This window comes from Pleurodeles waltl, chromosome 7 (genome assembly GCF_031143425.1).
Source record: "Pleurodeles waltl isolate 20211129_DDA chromosome 7, aPleWal1.hap1.20221129, whole genome shotgun sequence".
In the NCBI taxonomy this organism is placed as follows: domain Eukaryota; kingdom Metazoa; phylum Chordata; class Amphibia; order Caudata; family Salamandridae; genus Pleurodeles; species Pleurodeles waltl.
In genome coordinates this window covers 1,404,481,506-1,404,493,917 of record NC_090446.1, presented here as the reverse complement: position 1 = coordinate 1,404,493,917, position 12,412 = coordinate 1,404,481,506, and the positions used below count along the sequence as shown (strand labels likewise).

Sequence of the window (12,412 nt, the reverse complement as noted above, 5' to 3'; positions counted from 1 at the left end):
GAAGTAGTTGGGCATAATCCACACCGGCTTCTTAAACAAGTCTTTCTACACACCCCTTCTTCTCCTCGGGAGAAATGGGGGATGTGTTGATCAGCTGGACTTTATAAGGAGGATGCGAGTCACTGAAGATCTCAGTGCACACACACCTCATCCATAGAGCTTGCCACCAGTCCCAGGTAAGGGGTGATTAGTCTACAATGTCTTATTTTTATTTTTTTGTTGTTCTCTGGTGGGTGTGGTACTGATAGGGCGATAGGATAGGATGAGAGATAGGACTCTCACCTTCAGGGTTTAGGACTCAGTGAGGGAAAAGGCCACCCTATAGCCCTATATTGGCAGTGTTGCCACTACTAGGCTGTAATAATTAGTTACAAACAGATACAAATGATAAGAAAATAAATTACAAGACTGTGTGTGTGTATAGGTAATACCACTTATTAAATAGAGTCGTCTTCAAACTCACGTATAGAATTAAATGTTGTCTATCACTCATTCTGACGTAGTCAAAGTTCATCAACCACTGTGCCAACCACATCCCTCTCCCCTTCTGCTTTTGCCGTCTCATCTTAAGCGGCAACTTTAAATCAACCTTTTGTAAACCCCATCATTTTTCCACTGAAGTCTAAGGAAAGCCTGCCATGCAAAGACATTGTGCTGCAAGTTGTCCCCCTAAATTTTACTCCACTTCTGATTCTTTACCTCTCGATGACTCTCTAACCTTCGCAAAAACACAAACCTGTATCACTGTACCCGAAAAACAAATTTTTGTTTTTTCTGGCGACATTCGCATCCTACATTGCCACAGGAACATGTCCAAAGCCAGCTCTTCCATCCGAAACAATTCCCCATGATTAATATAAAATTCAATTATTAGCCCAGGTTCAATTTCTGAGTCAATTGTTCAGAAAACTATTTCTTCAGAGGAAGTTGAAGGACATGAATTGCCTCATCTTGAATCTTTGCTTTTTAAAAAAAATATTAAAATGTTACTATATAGAATATTTTTCTAAAAGCTCAACGTAGCATATAGTATTATGGTATTTATACTCTAATTTGTATTCTTCGTATTCTCACTATTTTTGCTATGAAGCACAATAATAGTGAGAATCATAGTAACCACAATACAAGGTATTGATTATAATAATACAATTCATCCTCCTACTAGTAAAGTGCATGCTGACAATAATAATTTGAGAACAAATGCTATTAATGCTATTGCAAAAATTAACCAGAACAAAAATATTAATTACAAAAGAACAATAGTAATAATAAAAACGATAGTAATATTTATCATTTTTTGTTTTATTAATAATTAAAACAATAACAATAACAGCAACAATAGTTATTAATGACATTAATATTGTTATTATTATAATCATTGTTGCTGTGTTGTTATCTTGGATTCATAGCAGTATTAATATTCCTAAAACAGGAGCCAGTCCTCATATTCCTCTTGGTTTTAGGCACATTGGGTCATATTCAGGAGAGGTTTGTGCCGCTTTTGCGCCACTTTTAGTGATGCAGCTCCAACACAAACCTCTCACACATATCTATGAGGCCACGCCAAGCCACTTTCTGTGGCACTGAATGGTCTCATAGGTATGGAGTAAGGCAAGGCAGCCCAAATCGCTGCATTGCCTTACTCTGCACCAGGGAGGAATTCAGTGGGCGTTGCGGTGGGTTTTCCCACACTACTCCCATGGGTTTTGACACATTTCCAAATTTACAAGGACGTGTAAACCTGGGAATGCGTCAAAACCTTATGCCTCCCCAGGGCAGGCGTAACAAGGAAAAATATTTTTATTTCTCCTCGTTTTGTCCTCTTTCCATGTGTTCTGAATTCTGCAGCACACATAGACAGACTTAAACGTCACTAGGGATTGTTTCTATGCAGGAAGGTGCCCCTTCCTGTACAAAAACAATCCTGCTGACAACACAGGCATCCTTGCACCACGGCCTGCGATGACGATAGGCTGTCGAAACAGTGCCAGTGCAGGGGGGACACCAGGAATGCGCCGTATTGCATAAATATGATGCATTCTTGCCCCTTCACTTTGGCGTAGGGCAGCTCAGCAAGGTCCCCGTAAATATGGCCAATACTTTTTATCCTAATGGGATATCAAGTTGAAATATTTAGCAAGCTGGCATATGTGAACACCTCAGTACATTTATAAAAGATGACCATTCAGTATCAGACAGCGAGGATTACCTTCATCAGGGGTGTCTTTCTGAACAATTCTGAGCCGTTTCATCAGGGAGGACTTCGAGTTGCCAGGTAAAGTTCAAGTAATAAAAATAAGGATATCGATGGAGTCAGCCCCTGTAAAGCTGGTATGGGCGGGGTAGGGGTGGGGAGGGGCTCACATCTCTAGAGGCAGCTCACTATCTCTTCCTACATCCTCCTTCCAGGACAGAAACACTGAGGCAGCAGTTAACTTTTCATTCTCGCTTTTATCTGTCTGTTACTGACACAGAAAGCTTGTGGTTTGATTGCAGGGTTTAGTAGTGACAATATGTTATTGTTGAAGTTATTCCTTGTTGGGAAATCGTGATCGGAAATTAGAAGGTGAAATGATTTCCTAAATTTAAAACGTTAGAGCAATAAGAAGAAATTATAGTTCCAACCACAAACTAAATTGTCTCTAGGCACCCAGCGTATTGACCTCAGAAGGATGAATAACTAAGTCAGTCCAGGCCATGATAAACCTTGAGCTATGAAGGGACTCCAGAGATGCACCTTCCACTATACTTCAACTACAGCGGACACACCAACCTAAAGTGTGATGCCAACCCATACTTCACTGCCCACTCTAATCGCTTCTTGGGTTCCAAACATGTAATAATAGTCAGTTGGTCTCCTGTAGGATCTCTGTAACATGCAACTTCTGTAGATGCTTCTGTAGTTCCAAACATGATGTGTCTTGTAGATGCTCTGCAGCATGTAACTCTTGTAGACACTTCTAAAGTTTCAATTATATCTTATGCATATACTCTGCAATCTGTAACTCCTGTAGATGCGTCTGTGCTTTCAAACATGATATCTCATGTAAATACTTAGCACCATGTAACCCCTGCTAGGCACTCTTAGGCTCCAAACATGATATCTCCTGTAGATAGTCTACATGGTTCAGATACCATCGCCCCTGTTTTAACCAATCAGGTGTTGCCCATGGGCTGCAGCATGTATTGTGCCATCCATGGGAGCCCATGCAAAATGTGTCTCCAGGCCTGCCATTGCAGCCTGTGTGAAAAGGTGCATGCACCCTTTCACTACATTTCACTGCACCAGGTCACTGTAAGTCTCCCCATGGCAGGCCCTCCTAGCCCAGAGGGCAGGGTGCAGGTACCTGTGTGTGAGGGCACCCCTGCATGAGCAGAGGTGCCCCTACGAACTCCAGCTCCATTTCACTGGACTTCGTAAGTACGGGGAACCCATTTTTATCCCTGTACTGGACACCTGTGTCCAGCTACATAATGGTAACTCCGAACCTGGACATGTTTGGTATCAAACATGTCAGAATCATACCCCAATACTGTTGCTAGTATTGGTTGAATGATTCCATGCACTCTAGGGGCTCCCTAGAGGACCCCCAGCATTGCTCCTACCAGTGTTCTGGGGTTTTCCAGGCAGCTCGCGCTGCTGCCATCCTCAGACAGGTTTCTGCCCTCCTGCTGCTTGACCAGCTCAAGCAGAGGAAGGCAGAGCAAAGGATTTCCTTTGGCAGAGGGAGGCAACACCCTCTCCCTTTGAAAAGTGTTACCTGGCTTGGGAGGGGTAGCCTCCCTAAGCCACCAGTATGCTTTGAAAGGCACATTTGATGCCCTCCTTGCATAAACCAGTTTGCACGAGTCCAGGGACTCCCGGTCCCTGCTCTGGGGCGACGCTGGACAATGGAAAGGGGAGTGACCACTCCCCTGTCCATCACCACCCCAGGGGTTGTGACCAGAGTTCCTCCAGGTGGCCACTTGATTCTGCCATCTTGAATCCAATGTGGGCAGAGGCCTCTGGGGGCATCTGTGGGGCCAGGTCAGGCAGGTGATGTCACAGCGCCCTCCTGATAGGTGGTCACCCTGCTGGGCTATTTAGGGTCTCCCTCTTGGGTGGGTCTTCAGATTCGACATGCAAGATTTCAGCAGGACTCCCCTGCCTGGCTTACTTTATCTTCTGGCCACCGGGACTGCAACTGGAGCCTCCAGGAACCAACAATCTGCAACTCCAGCGATGACTCCGCTTTGCAATGTTGTTTCTCTGGCTCCTTCTAGCCACAGCAACATTTCTCTGATTGTGCATCCTCTGGAGGTGACAAGTCTGCAGCTTGCACAAGAAGCAAGAAGGAATCTTCCTTGGAGTGAAGGAGTCACTCCCCTGCATTCGCAGGTACCAACTGCAATGACGACAGGCTGCGTGGATCTTCTCTCCTCCACTCCTGCGTGGATCGTGCATTTCAGGTGGTGGTGTGGAGTGGTGGTCCTCTCTACCAGCTGTCCAACTTGGGAGATGGTAAGCCCTTGCCTAACCTTGCAGGACAGTACCCCTGTGCACCATGACTCTTGCAGCTACCAAGGCTTATTTGTTCCTCCTCCAAGGGATCTTCAGGCTCCATGTAGCCCCAACCTCCAGCACTCTTCCCTGCAAAGTACAGTCTCCTGCCTGCTGTTCCAGCGACGTGGGACTCTTCTCCAGGTGTGCCGAGTGGGTCTCCCTGCAACTCCTGTGCCTGCTGCCTGTGTGTCACCTGTGAGGGTTGCCTCCTCTCCTTATGACTCTCCCAGCTGCTGAGGGTCACCTCAGATTCCCCTTCTTGGGTTGGGTCCCCTGGGCCTTGCTTGTCCTCTTCAGCCTTGCAAAAGCTTCTACTCCAACTCTTGCATTTGCCGAGGCTTGTTGGTGGTTTTCCAGCACCACTGACTGACTACATCAGGACCACCGACGTGGGACATCACTTCTGGAACTCCTCCTCAACTCCTGTGCTGCACTGCTGACTTTCTTAATCCACCGTCTACCTGGTCCTGCATCCACAGAAGGGTGGGTAGTAGCTCCTGCAACAGCCGGACACTCCAAATCAAACTGGACTAGGTCCCCTTCTTCTGCAGGTCCTCTTCTGTCGGGATGCACCTTGGGTTTCTTCCAGTCTTGTCTAGGTCTTGCACAGTCATTTTCAAAAGCTCTCCTGTGGGTTGGGGGGGGGAATCAGATACTTACCTCTTCTCATATGGTCGCTGGGGGGCACCCTGGTACTCACCTTTTGGGAATCCTAGTTCCTCCAGCTCCCCTCTACTGCTTCCACTTTCTTGGGTGGGGGGCTACCTTTCACATTTCACTTACTTAGTATGTGGTTTGGTCCCCCCCAGGGCCTTCCCTATTTGCTATTGTTTTTACTATTTGATATTGCTTTCTATGCTGATCACTGACTTCTAATGTGTACATAATAGTGTGTTTACTCACCGCCTATTGGAGTATTGCCTATTCAGTATTTTAGTATTTGTTTTACTATAAAAAAAGTACCTTTAATTTTTGTATCACTGTGTGGTTTGGGTTTTTTCATGTGTGTAAGTGCTGTGTGACTGTAGGGGTATTGCATAAGCTTTGCATGTCTCCTAGATAAGTCTTGGCTGCTCGTCCACAGCTACCTCTAGAGAGTCCTGGCTTCCTAGAAACTGCCTAAACTTCACTAATAGGGGAATACCTGGACCTTGCATAAGGTGATAACACCATAGGTGCTCACCACACACCAGGCCAGCTTTCTACAAGTTGCATCCTTTCCTTTACCATGCTACTGTTCCTTTCCGTGGTGCCAGGAACTACATTTCCCAATACTATATCTTTCATGTCTTGCAGGGTTTGCATGGATTGCGTTGAGACCTCGTAGAACGCCCTGCCCCCAAAGAAATCCACTCCAAGATGTGCTCTGTCCACCAAGACGCACTTCTGGTTCCTTTTCTTCTTTAATTTTACGAACCTTGTCCTAATTATTTTTATAAAGGAGAAGTAAAAAACCTACAAAAGAAGGCATGATAGCAGAAAACCCCTAAAACGTACTTTAATATGGGCCTATGTTCTCAAAAAGCTTTTCCCATGAACAGTTTTCAGAAATTACAAGGTTTTTCACCAACACAAAAGGATGCCACTTGAATTATATTCTACACATTGTTAGCAGTAGTCATATTTTGACACTGAATCTTTACCCCCAAGGCAGAATTTGTCAGATTTGGAATCTCTGATCTGGTAGCTTAATCAACGAATGCATCTATTGCGGAAACAAGAGGCTAACTCTATGGTCACGTTATGAATTTCTGGAAATCTATTCAACATGTCATCTTTGAAGCTGACAAAATGAGCACCATTGGACTGTGTACCAATAACCACCTTTTATCAGAGCCAATGAACTACCTCACAGGTGAATATGCTTTACATATCGATCGCAATGCATTCTGGAGCAACATTTTGATCCAACACTTTTCACATTGGTGCATCTTGATTTATCTTCCATGTCAGTAAGCCTAATTGTGTGTTGGTCTACTGTATTCTGTCGTGTCATTATGGGTACCTTTGCTCAAAATTACTGTTTACTCTATTTTACTTCTGTGCTTTCTTAATTTCCTCCATATTCTCCTTTGGCGAATCCATACATTGTTCAAGAGTGTCTCTTTCGCCCAGTAGTGCCTCATTTCCAGTTCTTCTGGCATGTTTGATTTGCATAATTAGGTTGTGCTTTTAAGAATACACCAGGTTGATTGACTCTTGTTATGCTTTGGTGTGTAGCTGTAGGGCTGTTTTCATACAACTTTGGGTACTATGGTCTGCCCTATCACTGCTAAAATTATCTTTCCTCCTGCATTTAGATGCTTCCAGAAGTCTGATGAGAGAATAGGAAGAAGAAGGGGAATCTGTTTCCTGTTGCTCCTGGTAACTCTTTTTTACGGTCTGTCAGGCCTGTGCCTACGTAGATATTATCGACTTGCGTTTACCAATGCCATGGATGAAGGCTCAATCCTGTGGAGAAAGGGGCATGGACAAAGCAGGGGTTGGAAGGCTGTCACAGCACTTGTTTCTACTTCTTACAAGAGTACCAGTATTTTCATCACCTTATGTTCCACCAGTTGCTCCTTCTCACTTCACACCTCCAGGCTCTGAAGGCACTCATCTTTCAGTCTCACCTCTCACAACGCACAGACATCTTTGCTTCATACCAGCTTGTGTGGGTATGACCTAATTGTGGACTCTGGAGATCACCAGCGGGGTTCGAAGGGAGTGTGGATATGTCCCCCAGGTGGGTTTCAGAGACCTGCCATAGACCTTCAAAGGGTGTGTGGTCATGTCCTGCCAGTGGATCTCAGAGATCAGAGACTTTGTCAGGATTGCTGCAGTCAGTATTCACAGCCTCTATAAGTTCTTCCTCCTCTCTTTCCTTAGGTTTGGCTTTTTTTGCCTATGCTATTGGAGTAGCTGCAATACCACACTGGGCTTCAGCCACACTAGCAGGTCCTGCAGCAAGAATGGGATCATCTCTGAAGTGTCGGGCTCTGGGGAACATTGAGGATGTCACACAGGACTTTACTTAGTGTGCAAAGATTGCTGTGTATTAAGGTGTTAACAACTTAAACATCTAAACATTATCACAGTCTTCTTCCTTTTCTGGGACAAGTTGAGGCAGGCCTTCTCTTCAGAAATATACTTCCTCTTGTCGTAATTCCTCTATCACTTAGAAGTCTACGCTTAGCCAGCCTGAATCGGGGATCAGTACCATCTAATACCTCATTCATTGCTTAGTTTTGAACTGTTGACACTTCTTTCAACCAGAACCGATAAATTAACTTGAAAACCTACTGGATCTCCTGACACAAAGAGCCTTTCCAAGAGGTGACTTCTTACTCGTACAAGTGCATCAGTCACTTCCATCATCATCAACTATATCTATGACCCCAAAAAGGACAGATAAACCCTGTCCTGTATGAACAAATCCTGTTATTTGTTTATCAAGAGTAAGGCTTTGAAACACCGATCACCAACTATAATTCTAGATACGTTGTGAAGCATATATGCCTTGAGATTTAGTTTTGTAGAACATGAAAATATCGAAGGTGTGTCCTGGAGCTAATAAAGGACAAAGGTGGAGCATACAACGCCCTACCGATGAAATAAACAGCTTTTCAAGGCTTTATGACATTCCATATGGTTTGATTCCATATGAACGCTAGCGGGAGACTTTTCCAGGCCTGGGCTGTGTTAACAGAGCTGTTTCAACCAACAGTGCATATTCTGTTAAATCTAGGTCTGGCAAAAATAAAAATTTAACTGGCTAGTGGGATAGTATCGAGTAAAAAGCGAAGACTTGGAAGGTCCCACTCCATGAACCGATTTTTGGCAATACTACAAAGCTTTGAAAGTACAACTTTTCCAGACCAGTAGCCAGTGCAAGTCGGTGAGATGGAAAGAGATACTAGAATATTTAGGAAGGTCCAAAAAAGGTCTGGCAGTCCCAGTCTGAATAATTTTTAATCTCTGCATAAAATGAGATGAGGGACCGGCCAACAGCAAATTGTAGTAGTCGACTACAGTAGTCAAGTACTAGTATTCTACTAGTGATGATCGCTTCAGGCAGGATTTTCATTGATGAAGAGGGCACAAAATGGCCAGTTTTCCTGAGTTTCTTTATCATGCCTGTTGGACTTTTTCCCTTTTACAGGGTCATGCCCAATCTTTTTGCCTCCTTCCTCCTATTTTTTCTGGCCTGTTTTTGTTGGCTTTATGACTCTGAGCACTTTACCACTGCTAACCAGTGCTAAAGTGCATATGCTCTCTGTAAATTGTATTGTTTAGTGGTTTATCCACGATTTGCGTATTTTTTTTACTGGTAAGTCCCCAGTAAAGTGCACTAGAGGTGCCCAGGACCTGTAAATCAAATGGTACTAGAGGGCCTGCAGCACTGATTGTGTCACCCACGAGTTTCCCTGTAAACATGGCTCAGACCTACCACTACAGTGTCTGTGGGTGGAGTTTTAAACTTCTAATTCGACCTAGCAAGTGTACCCACTTGCCAGGCCCAAACCTTTCTTTTTCATACATGTAAGGCACCCATAAGGTAGGCACTAGGTAGCCCCATGGGCAGGGTGCAGTGTATGTTAAAGGTGAGACATGTATGTATGTGATTGACATGTCCTGACAGTGAAACACTGCCAAATTCGTTTTTCACTGTTGCAAGGCCTATCTCTCTCATAGGTTAACATGGGGGCTGCCTTTAAATATGATTAAAGTGCAGATTCCATTTGGGAGCAGATAGACATGTGGAGTTTGGGATCTCTGAACTCACTATTTAAAAATACGTCTTTTTTTAGTGAAGTTGGTTTTTAGATTTTGTGTTTGAAAATGCCACTTTTAGAAAGTAGACATTTTCTTGCGTGAACCATTCTGTGACTCTGCTTGTTTGTGGATTCCCTGTCTGGGTCAGTTTGACAGTTGGGCTGTTTGCACCTCTCCTCTAGACAGTGACACAAAGGGAGCTGGGGTGTAGCCCGCATATCCTGATGGGCCATCTGGGCTGAGGGGAGAGGAGGAGTTGTCACGTACACCTGAAAGGGCTGTGCCTGCCCTCACACTATGCAGTCTCCAACCCCCTGGTGTGTGTCTGCTGCCTGGCCTGGGAAAGGCAGGATCTTGAAAACAACAGAGACTTCTCTTTGAAGTAGGCCTACTTCAAAGGCAGAAAGAGGTATAAGAAGAGCACCCCAAACTCCTGAAAATCAGATCACTTCTGAAATCAAGAGGAACCTCTGCCAAGGAGAAGAGCTGAGGAAAAGTGCTACCCTGCCTGTGACTGTGCTTTGTGGAGCTATCCTGCAGTTGCTGGTCTGCCTGGGAAAGGGGGAAAAGACTGGACTTTGTGGTATATTCCTGCTTGTGAAGAATCTCCAAGGGCTTGAATTAGAGCTTGCCTCCTGTTGTGTGAAGTCTTAGGGACAGCAAAGACTTCTCTCTGCCAGCACCTGGAGCCTCTACTGAGACTCCTTCTCTGCCAAGTGGTGCCCATCCAGTTTCTGGGACCCTGAATGGAGAAACTGGCAGAACAAGAGTGTGAAATCTACGCACCGACTGCCGTTTGGGGAAAAGATCGACCCAACTCCGATCCATGACTGGAAAATCAACGTGCCGCCGGCTTTGCGGCTCAAAATCGACTCTTGCCTGCAGTGTGACTGAAAGATTGCTGATGGAGGCTGGGGAGATCGCAACCCGCTCTGCGTGGTTTTCGGATCATCTTTTGGCTGGATTTCTGACACATACATCGCTGGGCGTGTAAAACAGACGCAAGGCCTGCCCAGACCCGAGAGTGCGGTTCGCATTGACGCATCGCTCCGCTGAGAAGAAATGACGCACACCGACTCAACTGAAGGAGGAGCGGCGCATAGTCTCACTCGTGAGTGATATTGACGCATTGAAAGCCCTTTTTGACGCACACTCACCAGTGCAGGGTTATTTTTGACTCACCCAGGTACATTTCCACGTTAACAGCGTTAGCGTTGTGTTTAAAATTGCATGAAGACTCTTTTTGGTGTTTAATTGATAACTTGACTTGTGTATTGTGGATTTTTATCGTTTTGGTCTTGTATTATTTAGATAAATATTCTCTATTTTTCTAAACCTGTGTTGTGTCATTTTGTAGTTTTTTCATTGAGTTACTGTGTGTGTGGGTACAAATACTTTACACCGAGCACTCTGAAGTTAAGCCTGCTGCTCGTGCTAAGCTACCAAGGGGGTGAGTGCGGGTTAGCTAAGGGTGAATCTCTTTTACCCTGACTAGCGTGAGGGTCCTTGCTTGGGCAAGGGGAAACCTGACTGCCAACCAAAGACCCCAGTTCTAACATTGGTGATCAGCGGTTAGGATAGGACTTGTATTTGTACTTGACATACAGTGGTTAAGTGTACACTACTGTTTTGAGTTCAGACAACTACGTGACCACATACTACTTGTCTTGTGACTTTTGATTTTTCTCTTTTTTTTGGATTTTTCCCTACATTCATTTTTGTGGTAATCTTTTATTGACTTCTAAACTTTATTTGGGAACTTGTTTTCTGCCTTTTGGAACTTTGCACTTTTGTTGACTTTTCATCATGTCCCAGTCTGGAGATACATCAGTTGGAGCTGCTGTTGTCCTAGAGAAATTAGAAAGCTATACCAAGGCTCAGTTAAAGCAGTTCTGTAAAAATTGTGACTGTCCCATTAAGAGCTCATCCAAGAAGGAGGAGCTGCAAAAGGCACCGAGGGGCTGGGTGACAGCCAAGAGCACTGAAGAGCACACAGAGGAAGAGGAGGATGAGTAGGAGGAAGAGCATTCCATACACAATGGTGTTGTGGGTGGGCCTGTTATACCCAGGGAGAGGGTCTCCAGGGCAGGTAGCAGTGTCTCATCTAAGGGTCTGACTCCTGAAGAATTGCAGGACAGACAGGCAGAGAGGGAGCACCAGAGGGAGTTGGAGAAAATGAGGATGGCCATTGAAGAGAAAAAGTTGTTGGCTCATGAGCTCAGCTTGAGGGAGCTGGAACAGAGGAGCCAATCTAGTAGGGATGGTGGCAGCCATATCACAGTGCAGCCTGAAAGGAGGGTGCACATTCCTAAACATCTTGTGAAGGATTATAAAAGGGAGCTCAACATATACTTGTTGTTTAAGGGGTATGAGTCTGCTCTCCATATGAATCTGGTCCCTGAAGCTCATTGGGGGGCAGGTCTGTGGAAGCACTTTGAGGTAGAGGGGAGGGATACACTGACAGCCTTAGGGGATGCTTAGAATCTCACCTACACTATCATGAAGGATGCTCTACTCACAAGGTATGGTCTTACCCCTGAGCAGTATAAAGATAGGTTTAGGTCCTACAAGAAGAAGGAATCCCAAACATGGTTGGAATGTGTTGATTCTTATTGCAGGTTACTGGATGTTTGGGTGAAGGGCAGTAAGGTAACTACGTATGAGGGGCTTTACAATCTGATTGCTTGGGAGCACTTGTACAGTTTATGTTTTCAAGAGCTGTGCCAGCACCTGATTGACAGCAAGCTGACTGATCCCAGGCAGCTTGAGCAGGAAGCGGACCGCTGGGGGAACACCAGGGTCCAAAAGAGGTATGGGGGAGACCATGCCAAGGGTGGGCAGGCTCCCTCTCAGAAGAAAGGGGGGGGTAAGGGCAAATAGGGGGAGTTCTCTAAAGGGCCTCAAACCGATTCCCAGGGTAAGGATTCCAAACCCCCAAGTGAGAAGAAACCATGGTTCTCCAAAGGGAAGACAGTGGCAGGTGGTCCCCCACGTAAGTGCTATGCATGTGACCAAGTGGGTCATGTGAGGGGGGACCCCAAATGCCCCAAAAGTACACCGGCAGCCACTGGTGCGCCGTCCCATGGTTTTACTTGCCGTGTAAAAGTACCT

General features: G+C 45.3%; 1 protein-coding gene across 2 annotated transcripts in view; it reads right to left on the bottom strand.

The window, feature by feature from the left end:
• LOC138246411 (H-2 class I histocompatibility antigen, alpha chain-like) overlaps positions 1-12,412 on the bottom strand; it is a 318,745-nt gene that overhangs the window by 288,519 nt on the left and 17,814 nt on the right. Inside the window, exon 1 of one of the 2 annotated variants that reach the window (XM_069201006.1) lies at positions 2,210-2,275. The exons of the other annotated variant lie outside the window; for it this stretch is intronic. Within the exon in view, the coding sequence (XP_069057107.1) occupies positions 2,210-2,252 (43 nt within the window). The 5' untranslated portion in view covers positions 2,253-2,275. Of the gene's footprint in view, positions 1-2,209; positions 2,276-12,412 lie in introns of those variants that run through there. 2 annotated transcript variants of the gene reach the window in all.